This window comes from Dunckerocampus dactyliophorus, chromosome 5 (assembly GCF_027744805.1).
Source record: "Dunckerocampus dactyliophorus isolate RoL2022-P2 chromosome 5, RoL_Ddac_1.1, whole genome shotgun sequence".
NCBI lineage: Eukaryota > Metazoa > Chordata > Actinopteri > Syngnathiformes > Syngnathidae > Dunckerocampus > Dunckerocampus dactyliophorus.
Window position 1 is genome coordinate 13618229 of NC_072823.1, and position 15113 is coordinate 13633341.

Genomic DNA, 15113 nt, shown 5'->3' on the forward strand with positions numbered 1-15113 from the left:
CTTGCTTTCTGTGTCATTAAATAAATCAAGGTACTGTTGTTGCATACCTACCATGTTTATTTGTTTTATCTTTTTCTACAAGTATAATGGGGAAAAAGTCACAAAAAGTCTCTGCTGTAAAAAAAATGGAAAGGAAAGGAAATTATTGTGACTTAACAAAGGGTCGACAAATCAGTACAATATACAATATAATATAAAAACTAAATAATTAAGCGTCACAAAAATGTATTGATTCCAACAATACCTATAAAAGTCACTAGGTGACAGTGTTGTTCTGAAAACATTTTCCTGTTCCCGCTCCACCATGATAAATTTGACTAGTTTTACTTTATTTTAGTGGTATTATACAGTGTGATGCAGTGTAGTGGTTGTTATCAATGCAAACTACAACCACAATAATAAACATATTAATAAATGAACAACTCTCTGATAGTGTCAGTGAAAACTGTTATGCCCAGAAAAAGAGTTTCTCAGACAATGCGGATATTTACTATGCTTTTAAAAAAAAAGGAAAGAAATATCGTTGAACATTCATTTGAATGCTACCCCTGCACCACAGTATCATGCAAATCATTCATTTGGATTAGTTTAGGATGGAAATATGGTATGACCAGACAGAGATTTACTGTATATTCACTGGGGGCTGATGTACATTTGGCTTCTTTAGGATCAACAGGAAGTGCCACGGGTTGCACTCAGTGTCCAAACATCACAACTCGCTGATGACGAATCTCCATGCACAGACTGGACTGCGCCCTACACATCACGTCACCTTGATGGAGCCCCATAAGAAAAGAGCCCGTGGCCAGACAGGCTGATGCTGTTATTGGAATAGTGAATGTTGTTCATGACAGCAGCAGCAATCGTTACCAGCCCAGCCTGAAGGAACAGAGAGGAAGATTAAGCATTTCTCCTCTGAATAAGCATATTAGTCAACTCCCTGTGGGGCTTGACACGCCATTAATGAGGAGTATTTCACCAACACTGATTGACAAAGTGCAGATAGAGATTCTCAATCTCTTGGCAAGTGGTCAGACAAACAATGTATTTGCCTATAGAGTGCGTCTGTCTCACATGGCTGTACTCAGAGAGTGAAAACCTGTCATTAAAGATTTCAAAAAAGCATGGAGCCATTACATTAGATCGATAGATAAGCAGGTACTTCATAGATAAACTTCCTGCCTCACTGATTATTTCTTTAGATTTATTTATTTAAGAGACACCGCAAGATCACAAAATTTCTATTTTGTTCATTTTTTAAAAAGTGCAATTCATCATGAGACAGAAACAGATGCCATTGTTGTAACTGATGTGCACTGCATGGTAGTCTGAGCACACAAAGCATCTTTATCCACCAGTAATTTGTTTATACAATAAAAGCGGTATTAAACATCCATCATCTCATACATAAACAATAGGTGAAGGTGTTTATACAGGGCCGCACGGTGACCTAGTGGTTAGCATGGAAAGATCTGGGTTCGAATCTCCGTTTGGGCATCTCTGTGTGGAGTTTGCGTGTTCTCTCCGTGTCTGGGTTTTCTCCAGATACACATTCCAAAAATATGCATGTTAGGTTAATTGGCGACCAGTCCAGGGTGTACCCTGCCTCTTGCCCAAAATCAGCTGGGATAGGCTCTAGCATACCACCCGCAACCCTAGTGAGGACAAGCGGCATAGAAAATGGATGGATGGATTGTAAAGGCATGAAGGATGGTTTCTATTGCAGTGTGTCCATTACAACATGGCCTCTCAGAGCCTGTGTGTACCTAAACAGCTCTAACAGCTTGCATTAGCTAAAAGGAAAATACATTTTCAATCAAATCTAGACGTCCTTTTAAGTGAGCTGGCAAAATGTAGAGCTATTGATTTAAACCTTATGTTGCAGTCTTTATGTATTTATGCTTACCACAAAAATCAACATCATGGACTACTGACAGTACAATTGTAATGAACGGTGATATCTTTTTGTAAATACGAAACAATGTTAGTACACTGTGGAGCCCCACATATTCGTGATTCAGCATTCACGTGCCCGTAAATTTTTTGTCCAAAAATAATTTTTTTAATGTTTTTTTTTCTCCAAAAATAGGCATTTCCTTCTGCAGAAAACATAACTCAGTCACCCTACGTCAGTATTAATAAATCATAAAACTTGCTTTTTTTAAGAAAAACAGCGTACAACATGACATGACTGCAAGATGACGGCACAGTCAAAAGTCAACTTTCTTAAAATTCAGCCTCAAAACTTACAACAAGGTGAACATAAGTTAATATATGATCGTAAGTCATTACTGGAATTACAACAGGCAAGCAGTGTGGATTATGTAGCCGCCGCTTGGAGAAACGCCTTCTCCAACAGCTAGCCGGGATGACCCAGCAGCCTTGGAAGCTAAAAACGAGCTTGTTACTGCAATTGCATCTATCAGTCTAACATTATCATTAATTAGTGGGGAGTACCTCTCCATTTTATAATTTCAAATGTTTTTAATAAGTGTGTGAGGCTTTAGCTAATTAGCTTCTTTTGTCATGAGCGAGAGACTGGGAGGGTATAGCATGTGGGTTTGGAGGCGGAGGAGCGAGCCCAGTGTCAAAAATAGACATTTTTATGGGTGTCTCAATTACTCGCCATTATTTCACTATTATCGTGAATAGTGGTCCTCTACTGTACTGAACTTCAGCCACTTGTTTAAGAAGAGACTTTGGCTTTTTTAAATAAATTTTCCAATTAAAGGTTTTAAAATGTAGCAGAATTACAAGGGACAATGCTATAGAAATGAAACTTGGATGTACTTTAGAGTAGTCAGTGTACAACTTGTACAGTACACAGCCATTATTGTCTAAATAGAGCAGCTGGCAACGCAAGTGAGTACACCTCACAGTGAAAATGTCCAAAATGTCAATACGTGTGAGCACCATTGCTATCTAGCACAGCCTTGATGACTGACACAACAGATCCGGGAACCAGATCTAATTTAGCTGTAAAATGATTTACCCTTTTCAGAAGTCAACTGGGATATTCCACCCACAAAAAGCTTGATTCTGATATTCCATCCTGAGCTTCATCAATATTTTGAAAGACAGGAAAATATTGAATGTTTTTCTCTCATTAAAAGTCATAACTCGTAAGAGATGCTTCCAAAATAAAGATGAGGATCGGAATCCCTTTAATGGGCAAAGGATGCTTATTAGTACCTGTAAAGGTGTCAGGGTCGGGATGTGGCGGCAAGGCGAGGTGGACCCAACTGCAGGTAAGCAAAGAAAGCAACAACACAATGCTGCTCAAAAAAGGCTTAATGCCCGGTACTGGGAAACTGGGGATCCAAAAATACAGAGATACAAAGTTCCAGTTTGTCCATCTATAATTTTCTTTTGCTTATCCGAGGTCGGGTCGCAGGGGCAGCAGCCTAAGTAGGGAAACTACTTTGACTTTGTCCGGCTCCTCACGGCGGCTCCCGAGACGATTCCAGACCAGTTGAGAGACATAACCTCTCCGAGGTGTCCTGGGTCTTTTCTGAGCCCCACTACCGGTCAGATGCGCCCTGAACACCTCCCCAAGGAGGCATTCATCTGGCTCCTCTCAATTCGAAGGAGTTTCTCATGGGTGACATTGCTTCTCACCTTATCTCTAAGGGAGAGCCCAGCCGCTCTTATCTTTCCTTACTGGAAACGAGTCTGACTTATTGCTGGCAATGTTAACCAAGCTCTATCACCAGTCATACAGGGAGCAAATCACCTGAATTAGGTGGTCTGGTACCCCATACTCCTGGAGTACTCCCCGCAGGATTCCTCGAGGAACACAGTCAAATGCCTTCTCCAAGTCTACAAAAGATATGTGGACTGGTTGGGCAAACTGCTATACAGTCTCAAAGACCCTGCCGAGAGTTCTTGGGAGGTATGTGCCATCAGCTTGCTGACGTTGGAGTCACAGAAGACTCACAGTGAACTGGTAAAGCTATTTGGGGAGATGCTGCAGGCATGCTGATGGCAAGCAGGCTGACGGCGTTGTGGACGACAGCAATCACGCCGGTGGCATATGCTGGGTCCATTTTTGGTCGGCTCGTACTCTCACGGTTGGAATGTGAAGGCAAGGCATGGTGGACCCAAGTGCATGGATGCAAAGAAGGCAACAGCTGAATGCTGCTCAAAAAAGGTTTAATGAGAGGTACTGGGCAACTGAGGATCCAAAAATACAAAGACGTTCCAGTTTGTGAAGTCTAAAATATGCAATAAACAAACATAGGGCAGATAGCAGACTCACCACAAATGACATAAGCCGAGCTGAGAAAGACAAGACAGAAAACTGGGAACTAAAAACTACACAAACAATATCGGATTATATCGGCCTACATCTAAAATCTCTGATATTGGAACTCCGATACAAGCAGTCCATTCTAGACTCCACGGCAGCACTTCTGTTCAGCATGCAGAACCCACACGATCACAACAGCATTTGCTAGCGTGTTTAGCAAAGGGCAGGAGTGAGTCGTGTGTCTGTGTTTTTTGTTAAAGTCCTAAAAAGACATTGCCGCTGAGTGCTACACTTCTGATGTACAATTTTCCCGTTGTGGCACAGAACAGGGGAAATTTAATACGACCAATCTCATCGCGCATTTGAAGAAGGATTTTCACAACACCACAGCTTCCTGAAACATCCACCACTGTTTTAAATATTTGCAAAGTGTAAGAAACTTCTGCAGGACGGCAAAAGGTCATTGACTGTAGGAGAAAAGAGCCAGCCCCTGTTGGTGATAATGTTGGGTTTAAATGCTTCATTGAGCACATCAAGCATCGCTACAGTATGCCTATTATTGATAAAACTATCCACCAGATGCATCAAGAAGTAAATGGGTCGGTTTTTCTCATATCTGCTGTTGCTGACTATTATTCTCTGTTTGAGTAATATCACTTGATCAATCTTTTTCTAACATCCCAGGCTATTAAACAAGTCGTACAAGTATATACAGTATGATCTGTACTAATATCGGATCGATATCGGCCGATATTCAAGCCTGCAATATCAGAATCTGATGGGAAGTGAAAAAGTTGTATTGGGATACCCCTACTAATTACACAATAAGACACACCTGGGCTATACACAAGAGGGAGGAAACACAGAGGTCAGGGCAAGGGCAAGGACAAAAGGATCCAATCACGACACAAAGTCACACAAAACACAGACAGCACCAACTACAGCACAAACAGAACATGACAATAGACATACAGTACAAAGCAAAGAAATATACCAACAATTAAATATATTACAGATAATGATATAGAAATTAGGTCAGGTTAATAGGTCACACAGGTTAATATATCTTGTAACGCACTGCACTAATAGTACAATATTCCAATTATTGCAATAAATGTCATGTAAAGGGTTAAATAAAGCAGTGCTTTGATGAGTTAAGGTAAACAACTAACTCAGCTTCCAGCTTTGCCTCAAAATAAATGTAAACATAGTCCTATTAGGTATCAGACAATGACCACAGTCTTGCTTGACATGTTTATGCAACGTATGCCTTCGGGCATGACATATGTAGCAACAACTAATAGAAGCTGTATCGTCATGCATGCATTAGAGCGCTCATTAAAGTAAATGGCAGTAGACATCTTGGTTGTCACGCTCGGTTTTCTGTGTCTCACCATGGATATTTCTGCACATAAGACAAAATGAACTGCTCATTATTCTGCAGATCTTTAAATGGAATTATTTTATTATATACACAGGCACGATCACTTCATCTATTATGAGCAGAAAAAAACATGACGACTCAAACATTCACCAAAAGTCGATGAAGAAATCTAAAGTAAATGTTCTGTTTTCATCATTTGCTTTTTTTTTACCATCCAATTCCAAAACAGCTTTAAGGGATGACAGCTTTATCCAAGGTGAAATATCTACTCAGTGCTTTGCAATCAACTTAAGATGTTCACAGCATCCAGGAGGAGATGCTTTTTAGCGATGGGGGTGACATAAATGTCTTGTGGTGCAACCCATCTTTTTTTTTTTTGTTTACAGTAAGTAAGTAAGAACACATTCATTCATTGCATTATATTCCGAGTTGTTGACGTCTTTGGGGTTTTAATTGTCATTGAACTATCATTAATTGTATATGCATTGCAATTAACCTTGAGACATTCATGGTAACCACATGAGTTTGTTTGTAACTTTATTGTCTTCTGGTCAAAAAACTGTACTACTACTGCTACTACAAACTACTATACTATAACTGACTTAATCTTTGTTAAATATACTATATGCTGTGTAAAACGTCTGCTACAAATAATGGTTAAAAAAAACTCATCTTCATACATCAGTTACTGTTTTTACAGCTGTATTATAAACTTTTAACAGGAATAACACAATCATGTTTTAATTGGAAACTTGGAGATGATCTGTTGACGTCTGTAGATAATACATATTACAGTAAATGCACATACAAGATATGATGTGTGAAATATGGACTATACTGTATTTACAGATAACAGAAAGGTACTTTCTATAACAAGCAAATTGGTTATAATTAACTTACCTGAGGAGCCATCAACATCCTGACACACTTTCCCCTCCATGATGGACACATCAATGTAAATTCGCCATCAACAACTTTTTGATTGACAGTATGTACGACTGAAAGTGCTGCATAATCTCACAAGCCTGCCATTCCCCTTTAGTGCTGCACTTTGAAATAACCTGGACACTGCAGCCAGGACGGAGGGGAGGAGTCTTAAGTGTTGAGGGGTGAAAACCAGCTCCAACATTAAACTGTCAAGCTGAATACTGATTTGATAGAACTGTTTTATGGAACATCACTCATACCTCTCAAAAGGCTTGGATGTCACTCCTCCATCTCATTACAACAAGAGGATAATATATTTTAAAAAATGGGCTTGGGTTGAATTTCGTGGAATAAATCAATGTGTGTTTGAAGGGTCATAACTTTGTTCCATTAGAATAATGCAGTTTTCACTGATGAAAGTCCCAGTTCAGGTATTTTTTAACTTTAAAAAGTAGTAGTCTAATACAGTATTTATAGGACAAACATTGGTCAGTGTAGTGAGTCATAATATATGACATGGTCACATTGTATGGAGATGGTAGTCTGTTTATTGTACTGCTAATTAATCGTTTTCGCCACAAGGTAGTGCTACTGCACCCGGCCCTGGAAAATATCTGTAAATTACTCCAGAGCAGTGTTGCCAGGTCCGCTTATTTAAAACGACTTTGAGCTTGTTACTTTGTAATGTCGCTTGCAAATTCCTAAATTCACTACATACACATGTGTTCCATATAGATTTGGTCTTGCTTTCAAACAGCTAGTTGCTTGTTTCTCTCGCGAGACCTGGCAACACAGCTCCTGAGTTATGTTCAATATCAAGACGTTAACACGACTGTTAGTGACAATGCAACAGACAAATTTAAACAACGTAATACATGAATGCTATGGCTACGATAACAGCAGAAAGCTAAAGCTCACTATTTAGGACATAAAATATAAACGCACACCAAAGTATGCTGTTCATCTTTAAGCAGCAGCTTCTTTTTTGTGTTCTTGAACACCAACATCAAGCGTTATAGCGTTCCGCTTTGACCAAAGCTAAGGTATACTATTTGGTTTAGACTTCTAGTGTTAAATACTATTTTTGCAACTGCTGCGACGTCTAAACAAACGTTGTGAGGAGAATTTATTCATGAGGTGGTTTGTTACGTCACTAGCAGAGCGATGCTTCATAGTTATAGTTTATTAGCTTGAATGCTATCGTTGCCGAATAACGGCGACGTCATGACACAGGAACCCTCCAATACATGTAGGAGTAGAAGCTGCTGCTTTTTCTTACTTCTCTTTTGACAGCCCTCAGGCTCAGAAAGTTGATGCAACCTTCCTTTTTAGCATTAGTTAGTTTTCAAATTTAGTAACAAAAAAGATCCAAATTCTGCGCTACAAATTCGCTGCGTTGCCTTTTACTGTTTGGAAGAATGGGAATGTGCTTACCGTGCCTTGGTGGAGCAGTCGACGACGCTGTTGACACTCCAGATCAAGTATGTAACCGTGGTTAATTCTGCTACTTTTATCCAACTTTATGCACACGTATAGGGCGTAGAAGTACCATAAAGTCATGTTTTTGTGTTGCCTCGCATTGACATGCTAGGCTTAGCTAACTAGAATTTTTTTGTTACCATTGTGAAGCTAAAGTGTTTGTTGTATTTCCAGGAGACGAGGAGGCGACAGTTGGCTGAGGCGGCAGAGAAAAGACAAAAAGAGGTAGATGTTGATAGAAAAATACACCAAACAATGAACTCATCAGCCTTACATTATACAGTTTACACTCCCAGCTTGATGGACGGGTCACGTGACTTGCCAATGTCATTTTTGTTAGCCAGTTGTGTTTTTATGACATCTTGGCACGTCAAACATTTGAATTTGCTAGAGAAAGACACTTCTAATTCCTCATATGCGCTTTAAAAATGTCAAAAATACAACTTCAAAAGCTGGGACACAATTTCGCGTGCAACACCATGTGAAGGTGTGTCCAAAACCCGACTGGTACTGCAAGTCTATATAAGGCAAGTATGAATGTCTCGCAGAGATGTTCATGTTTATCGGTAAAGTTATTCTCTATTTATTAGGAAAGTATTGACACTATAATTCATCAATAAAAATATGCCAAATTAATGTTCCAACATTGATTGTAAATACCATATTTCCTCAAATAGTGGCTGCTGAGAGGCATCTATATTGCAAAGGATGCTGCTGGAGGGAAAACCATTATTTGTACAAATGCAATTTTAGGATAACATTACCACATTCACCCAAATATAAGATGACCCTGAATTTAAGATTACCCTCTTTATCAAGGCCCATTTTTGGAAAAATATTTTTTAAAGACAAAATGATTTTTAAAATATTAATCATGTTTTCAAAATCACTTAAATCATATTTAATTCATCATAGTTTATTAGTTTATTTCTTGACCGTTTGACTCTGCTTCAGTCACGCCACTGTTATCTTAAAATTAGCATCAACTTCACCTCGTGTGTGTGCCGTTTTGTAAGTGAACTCTGGTGGGTTGCGTTTCATCTGAGCTCATATGTAAACACTATACGGATCCAAGACAGACCAGCATCAAAATTACAGCAAAGAGCATGCAGAAATGACACTGGTGGCCCGTGTGTCAGTGGCCTATTGGTTTGCATGTATAAGCCTCTAGATCCCAAATATGAGACTGCCCGTCTTTGTTTGGGTTGTTTTCAAGGGAAGAAACTTATTTCAACATTATTAGATCTCTGTTGCTGAAGGATAGACTGATTTCTTTGTTAATGTTTCTGGATGGTGAAATGAGCAGCTGTTGCTTCGAAATGCAGCAGCACTTAAAACTCATGCCAGCTCTAATGGTGGTGCTCATGGTTGTATTATTAATTGTGTCATAGTATTGGCAATTGCAGCCACCTTGTGTTATTTTTTTTACTGTTGCAATTGTGACACAACATCATTTCGAACAGTGATTCTCAACTGGTGGCTCCATGACCCAAAAGTATGTTGCGGAGCTGTTTGGCGACTTGGCCAAGCTTGGGCAGGAGGGGAAGGACACCGAGTGTGAAATTAACGTGCTGTCTGTCCGACACACACAGCAAGATCCCCTTTACAGTATATCTGCTGGAAAAGAGTGCTCTATAAAGAAAGGGATGATCAGTGTTTCACCACTCCACTTCACGTTATGTTGTGTGGGGAATTCCGCCCACAATAAAGAAAAAAAGTTAAATTTGCATGTTTTGAATTGTACTATTTGTTAATCTGAGGAGTTGAATCAGAGCAACTGGACTAGCTTGAGTTTCTTAAAAGATGTTTCACCTCTCATCCACTTCCAAGTCCAGGTGCTGTCATTCAACTCATGTAATGAAAACCTTTACACACACATTTTGTTCGAGTAATTTCTGAATTTGTGGATAAAAATGTATTTTTTCCTGAGCAGGAAGAGGGCAGGACATAATGCTTCCAACAAGTTAGAAAGAACGCGCCCTCTAGGCAGCTGTGCACTTGTTGCAAACAGGCAAAACTTTTGGTTGAAACATTTGTGCAGTTTGGGTCGTCGCTTGTCATTGAGGTGTGATGGTGGGTCCGACAGCCAAACCAGTTGAGAATCACTGTACTAGAACAAAGGTCATTATTTGAGGAAATCTGGTCATTTAAGGTAGTAACTGATTTCTTCTACTGGGACACATATGGGGTAAACTCTGAATTGTTTCTTAAAGTGAAATGATACATTTGATGGATTTAAGATGGGCTTTCGTAAGCAATGTTTTACTGTCCAGAGAAGCCACTTGCGCATCCGTAAGAGCCACACAAAAGCTGTCGCAAGGTAAGTGGACACATCATGAAAACATTTCCTGGCCAGGTGACCCTTTTGGACTGCGCTTTACCTCAACTACGACAACCTTCTGAGTCCCCTTAAGAAAAAAAAAAAAGTACTCACACTGTTACTACAGGCCTCACTCTACTACCACACACAAAACCCACCCCCGCATTCCATCACATCTGAATCATTACCTTTTCTGGCCGTGTGTCACTTGGCTGGTTGTGATACACACTTTTTTACTAAATATAAACAAAATCAAAATTGCATGTTCTTGTGCTGTTTAGTAAAGTAAAGGAAGCAACGCCTGCAGTTTTATATGGTATTCTCTCTTGATCAGACAGCAAACAGAGGTGTCAAAAACCCAGAAGCGGTTGAAAGGAAAAGAAAAAAGCAAGAAGAGATTCAGAAACAGACGATGAGCACGTCTGTGTCTGGCGGCGGGTTGAGGGTAAGTGGCTTTTTACCTTTTTACTTGCATTTTTTTGTTACAATACCACGTAGTTGATGTGTTTCTACTACTGATACAAACATATCTGTACAGTTTGAATATAACTTAACTGTACTGTGAGATGAAAACCATACCTGTGTGTGTTTGCTTTGTAGTGGCAGGTGGGCTGAAAACGGTACAAAAGGTCGAAAACAACAAAGGATTGCTGCAGGATGTTTTGAACTGCTGTCCACATTATTATTCTTTATGGTTTTTGTGATTGTTTGCCTGTTTTCATGATAGTTTGACACAAACAGCTCCAGGTGCTTAATGCTGATCACGTAGATGTGATTGGAGCAGCAACATCTAAACTTGCAGTCTTGTTGCCAAGTTCTTCAGACCAGCTCGATGATGCCAGTGGGTCGCAGTATGTGTTGTGAAGAACACGCAATTAGCATGAAGTCACTATTTAACACTAATGGTCCTATTTTATGTGGCTTTTTCAAACACGATCTGCACTCATTACATTTGAAGCCCAAGAAAATAATGCAGTTAAGACTTTATTTTTTATTCCTGTTGTGTGCAAGATTGGGGGTCGTTATATTTCCATAATTGTTGTGTATTCTTGCCCATGTTTTTCTTCAAATGTTGCATCAGTAATGCTAACGACAAGGTCCAGCCGCATGACTTCCATCATCATTTTAAACACTAAACCTGTTTCTCTCATTTAGAGCACAATTTCACTTTGTTGCAGTGACTTTCATGTAAGCAAAGCAGATGTATCACCTGCGTAATTTAAATATGATCAGTGTTGCCATATGTAAGCGAACACTTGAATAATAAGAAAACAGCAATGTATTGGTAGGCATTAAAGAATATAGTGAGATACTGAAGGACTAAGTATTTATCTTTGACTGCGCTAAGTGTACTTGATCTGTAAATGCTTTGGTTGCAAAGATAAACAAGCCAATGTTATTTGCTACAATAAATCACATTTCTGGTATGACTGGATTTTGTGAGGTTTCCTGTCCAGCAACATTATAAAATATTGTAAAATACGTGACACAATCTGCACTTATCACTGCAGCCTTTAGTTTTCACTTTGAATTGCCAGAATCAGACAAGACTTAAATACAAAGTTATTTTTGAGGGGCTTTATTGGCACCAGACACTTTATTGGCCTTTTTTGACAAAAAAATATATATTTTAAAAGTGTTTGCAGATGGTGCACTCAAACCCGTGTTTTCTTTAGGGAATTATTGAGAAAATACAAAGATGACAACGTTATGACTATGTTCGCCTTTAGATGGCAGCAAAGTAAAACATGAACCCCATGAAGAAAACGTTACCACATGATACATTTAGATTCAATTTAACATGCTGCATCTGACAGTTCAGTTACACTTCTTTGAAAGGGACAGTATGTAAAATAAGTAATCACTGGTAACAACAAACCATACAGCGACTAAAGTTAATCAACAAAGCTTCTATTTCTTATACAGTATTAGGCTTTGGTACTTTTTTGTTTTGCATCATTGGCAAACATTTTTTGGTGTCCACAAGTATCAAGCACAAATACATTTTCTGTACTTACCTGTAAAAAATGTAGAATTAATTTACTTTTAGAATAAAGTCTTAAAGTAGGCATATAGTCACTAAAATACAAAAAGTAACTATTTCCCACCAGAAAATAATGTGCAAAAGATATAAAACCAAAATTGGTCACAATGTTGTGAATAAAAAAAAAAGAATGTCCACCTTCATGTGTAGCCAGTTCAGTCTTTATATTGCAGTGATGAGTTTCAAATGTGCCGACATGTCACACAGCTACCTCCTCCATCATGGTGCAGTCCCCTGTGTAGACTTTTTGCTACGGTAATTTGCAGCCACCACTAGGTAACTGTCAGGCGTCAGGTCCTTGATGTTGAGGCCCTTGCCGCTGACGGGGGACGTCTTCCCCTCCACGCGGGAGATTTGAAGCATACGACAAGGGTCATGCTTGAGCAGGTAGCTCTCGAACGTCTCCCAGCCTCCACCCACACGAACCATCACGTGCTTGTTGTGAAGCATCTGAGCACACAGAAGCAGGATTTAGATTTTTAAACCTGTATGAAGGACTATTGGCCTTATAGTATGTAGAGTAAGCTAATGCAGGATACATGCAGAAACAATGAGGCCACAATAACAAATGCCACCAAACTCAGCAACATGATCTCATAAGAAATTTCGTAGGAAATACAAAAGTATTTTATAGCATTATTCTGTAAAAAAAAAAAAAAAAAAAAAGTTTTTGATAGAATAAGCTTGTAAAAATTGTAAATGTTGTCATATGACAGCAGTTAGGCTTAATTTAAGGCAGTGGCAATTCTGCATTTGGGGGAAGTGATACGAGTACCCCACTAGAACCAGGGGAGGGCGCTGTGCAGCATGTTTTTCTTATAGTGAAATGTGCATAAACAAACTTGTATCATCCTCAGTGACTTTTTTTTTAAGTACATAAGATAGGTTGTGGCAATGGATCCTAAGTTTCCAACAAAAAACTACAAAATGTTCCATTTCTCTCTACATTCAATCAAATGTTTTTCAAGACTGAGCATTGAATGTAAAGAATCTTGGGTTATTACACCTGCTTGCTAGGTGAAACAACTATGTGACCATTTTGTAATATATAACTTTTTTTATAGTGAACGTGGTTGAGTTTATTGTCATTGGAAGTAAAAAAAAAAAGTATACTGTGGTTGGGCTCCCCTTTTTTTTAAATAGTTTTTATATAGAACGTCCCACTTAAACAACCTTATAATTGCATTTTTGTGTAAAATCATACTAAATTCTCAAGAGAAGGGGTTCAACTCATTTTTTTGTTGTATTTTTTTTCTCGGTGTTTGCATCAACATTTTGCCCCCTGCCACAACCGGGGCACATTTTTAACCATGGCTACCATGGCAACCATGGCAACCTGCTGAAAGAAATAGCAGGCTGAGACATTTTTCAAGGCCTTCAACTTAAAAAGTGCCTCACTTTGGAAGCATAGCAGCCAACTACCTCATTAATGTGTGATTACAGTGTAACACAGAATGCCCTTCTCAGATTGAGGAATAAATATATTGTTATGAACACTATTAGAGGGCTGTGGTGGTTAATTGCCCCCTCCCAAAAAAGACCCTGGTTGTTGATTGTCACTTAAGTCTGAGATATGAGACTTCCTGCCTTACAGCAGCATAACATGCAACATTTATAAGCCTCTTAGAGAATCAATCTAGAGGCCATTGGCAAGGCGGTGCTTCCAATCAGCCACAGCAGGCCTTCGGGCTTTGTGACTATGGATTTAATGGATCTGTGTGTCACAGAGGCGTTTCAATCATCTCGCTTTGGGACATGGCCCGTGCTGGAGACACTGGGTCCTCCTGGGGAAGGACAGCAACCCGCAGGCATAGACTTGACAGCACCTCTCACAAATACTGTGGAGCTGATGGAACTACAGCCACCTCATTTATTTGGTCCTGGAGCCTGGTACTTGTATTCATCACTTTTTAGGAAAAGCAGCTGCTGGCGTTACGATTAAAGCCTCTTTACTGAGCTGAGTGACACACAGAGGTCAAATGATGTAGCTCACATACTGTAATTGTGAGTATCCACTACTACAAGAGCTGTATCAAAAAGTTTATAATAACGCTCATTTATGACTGACGCCATTAGAGAGGTATTCATTTCCTAATTATGTTATTACAGTGGTGTCAAGCTGCAATGCATCACATGTGAGGTGTTTCAATATTTTGGTCAGGCTACATGAAAGAGGCAAAATATTAGAAAGAGCTCACAGTATAATGCATTGTAGAAAGTACAACCGCCTGCCATTTCTCTTCTATTTGAAGCATATTGCCTTGTATTGTAAATATTGTATGTACATAAATATTAATGCATGGTATACACGTCATTAGAATGCAAAATAATTCATTATTAGCACTAATGAAAGAATTACAATAAATAGTCTTTTAGTGTCCTCAGGCTTAATAAATAATAGTCCCCTTGCTTTTCATGTATGGTGCATCCAGTGTGAGCTCAACACTACTGGTCCTTGGTTGCCCAGCAACCAAGCTGTGAAGACTGAGGTATTCAGTCATCCAAAAGGCGTCGGAAAATGATAACAGCTTACGTAACATATTGTGTTCCTCTAGCTGTAAAGACTTTTAGCAAATAAAATGTTGTCTGCTTTTTGTTGCAGAAAGGCAGTCAGTGTCTTTGAGTCTGACCTGGAACGTGATTTGGTTGCAATTACCGGTATGTAGCTGCGATATGATATTCTGACGGCAGAGGGCAGCCAAGAGTGAAT

General features: G+C 39.2%; 2 protein-coding genes across 3 annotated transcripts in view; one reads left to right on the forward strand and one right to left on the reverse strand.

The window, feature by feature from the left end:
• The first annotated feature begins 7561 nt into the window (after positions 1-7561).
• svip (small VCP interacting protein) lies at positions 7562-11808 on the forward strand. Its single transcript, XM_054777690.1, has 4 exons — positions 7562-8041; positions 8214-8264; positions 10694-10804; positions 10960-11808. Exons 1-4 carry the CDS (start codon positions 7979-7981, stop codon positions 10972-10974), a joined length of 240 nt encoding a protein of 79 aa, XP_054633665.1. The 5' UTR covers positions 7562-7978; the 3' UTR covers positions 10975-11808.
• Positions 11809-11936: 128 nt separating this feature from the next.
• Positions 11937-15113, reverse strand: part of LOC129181915 (growth arrest-specific protein 2) — a 28538-nt gene continuing 25361 nt past the window's right edge. For both annotated transcript variants that reach the window (XM_054777688.1, XM_054777687.1), the window contains exon 8: positions 11937-12853. In XM_054777688.1, coding sequence (XP_054633663.1) covers positions 12623-12853 — 231 coding nt within the window. In that variant the 3' untranslated portion in view covers positions 11937-12622. The remainder of the gene's footprint in view (positions 12854-15113) is intronic.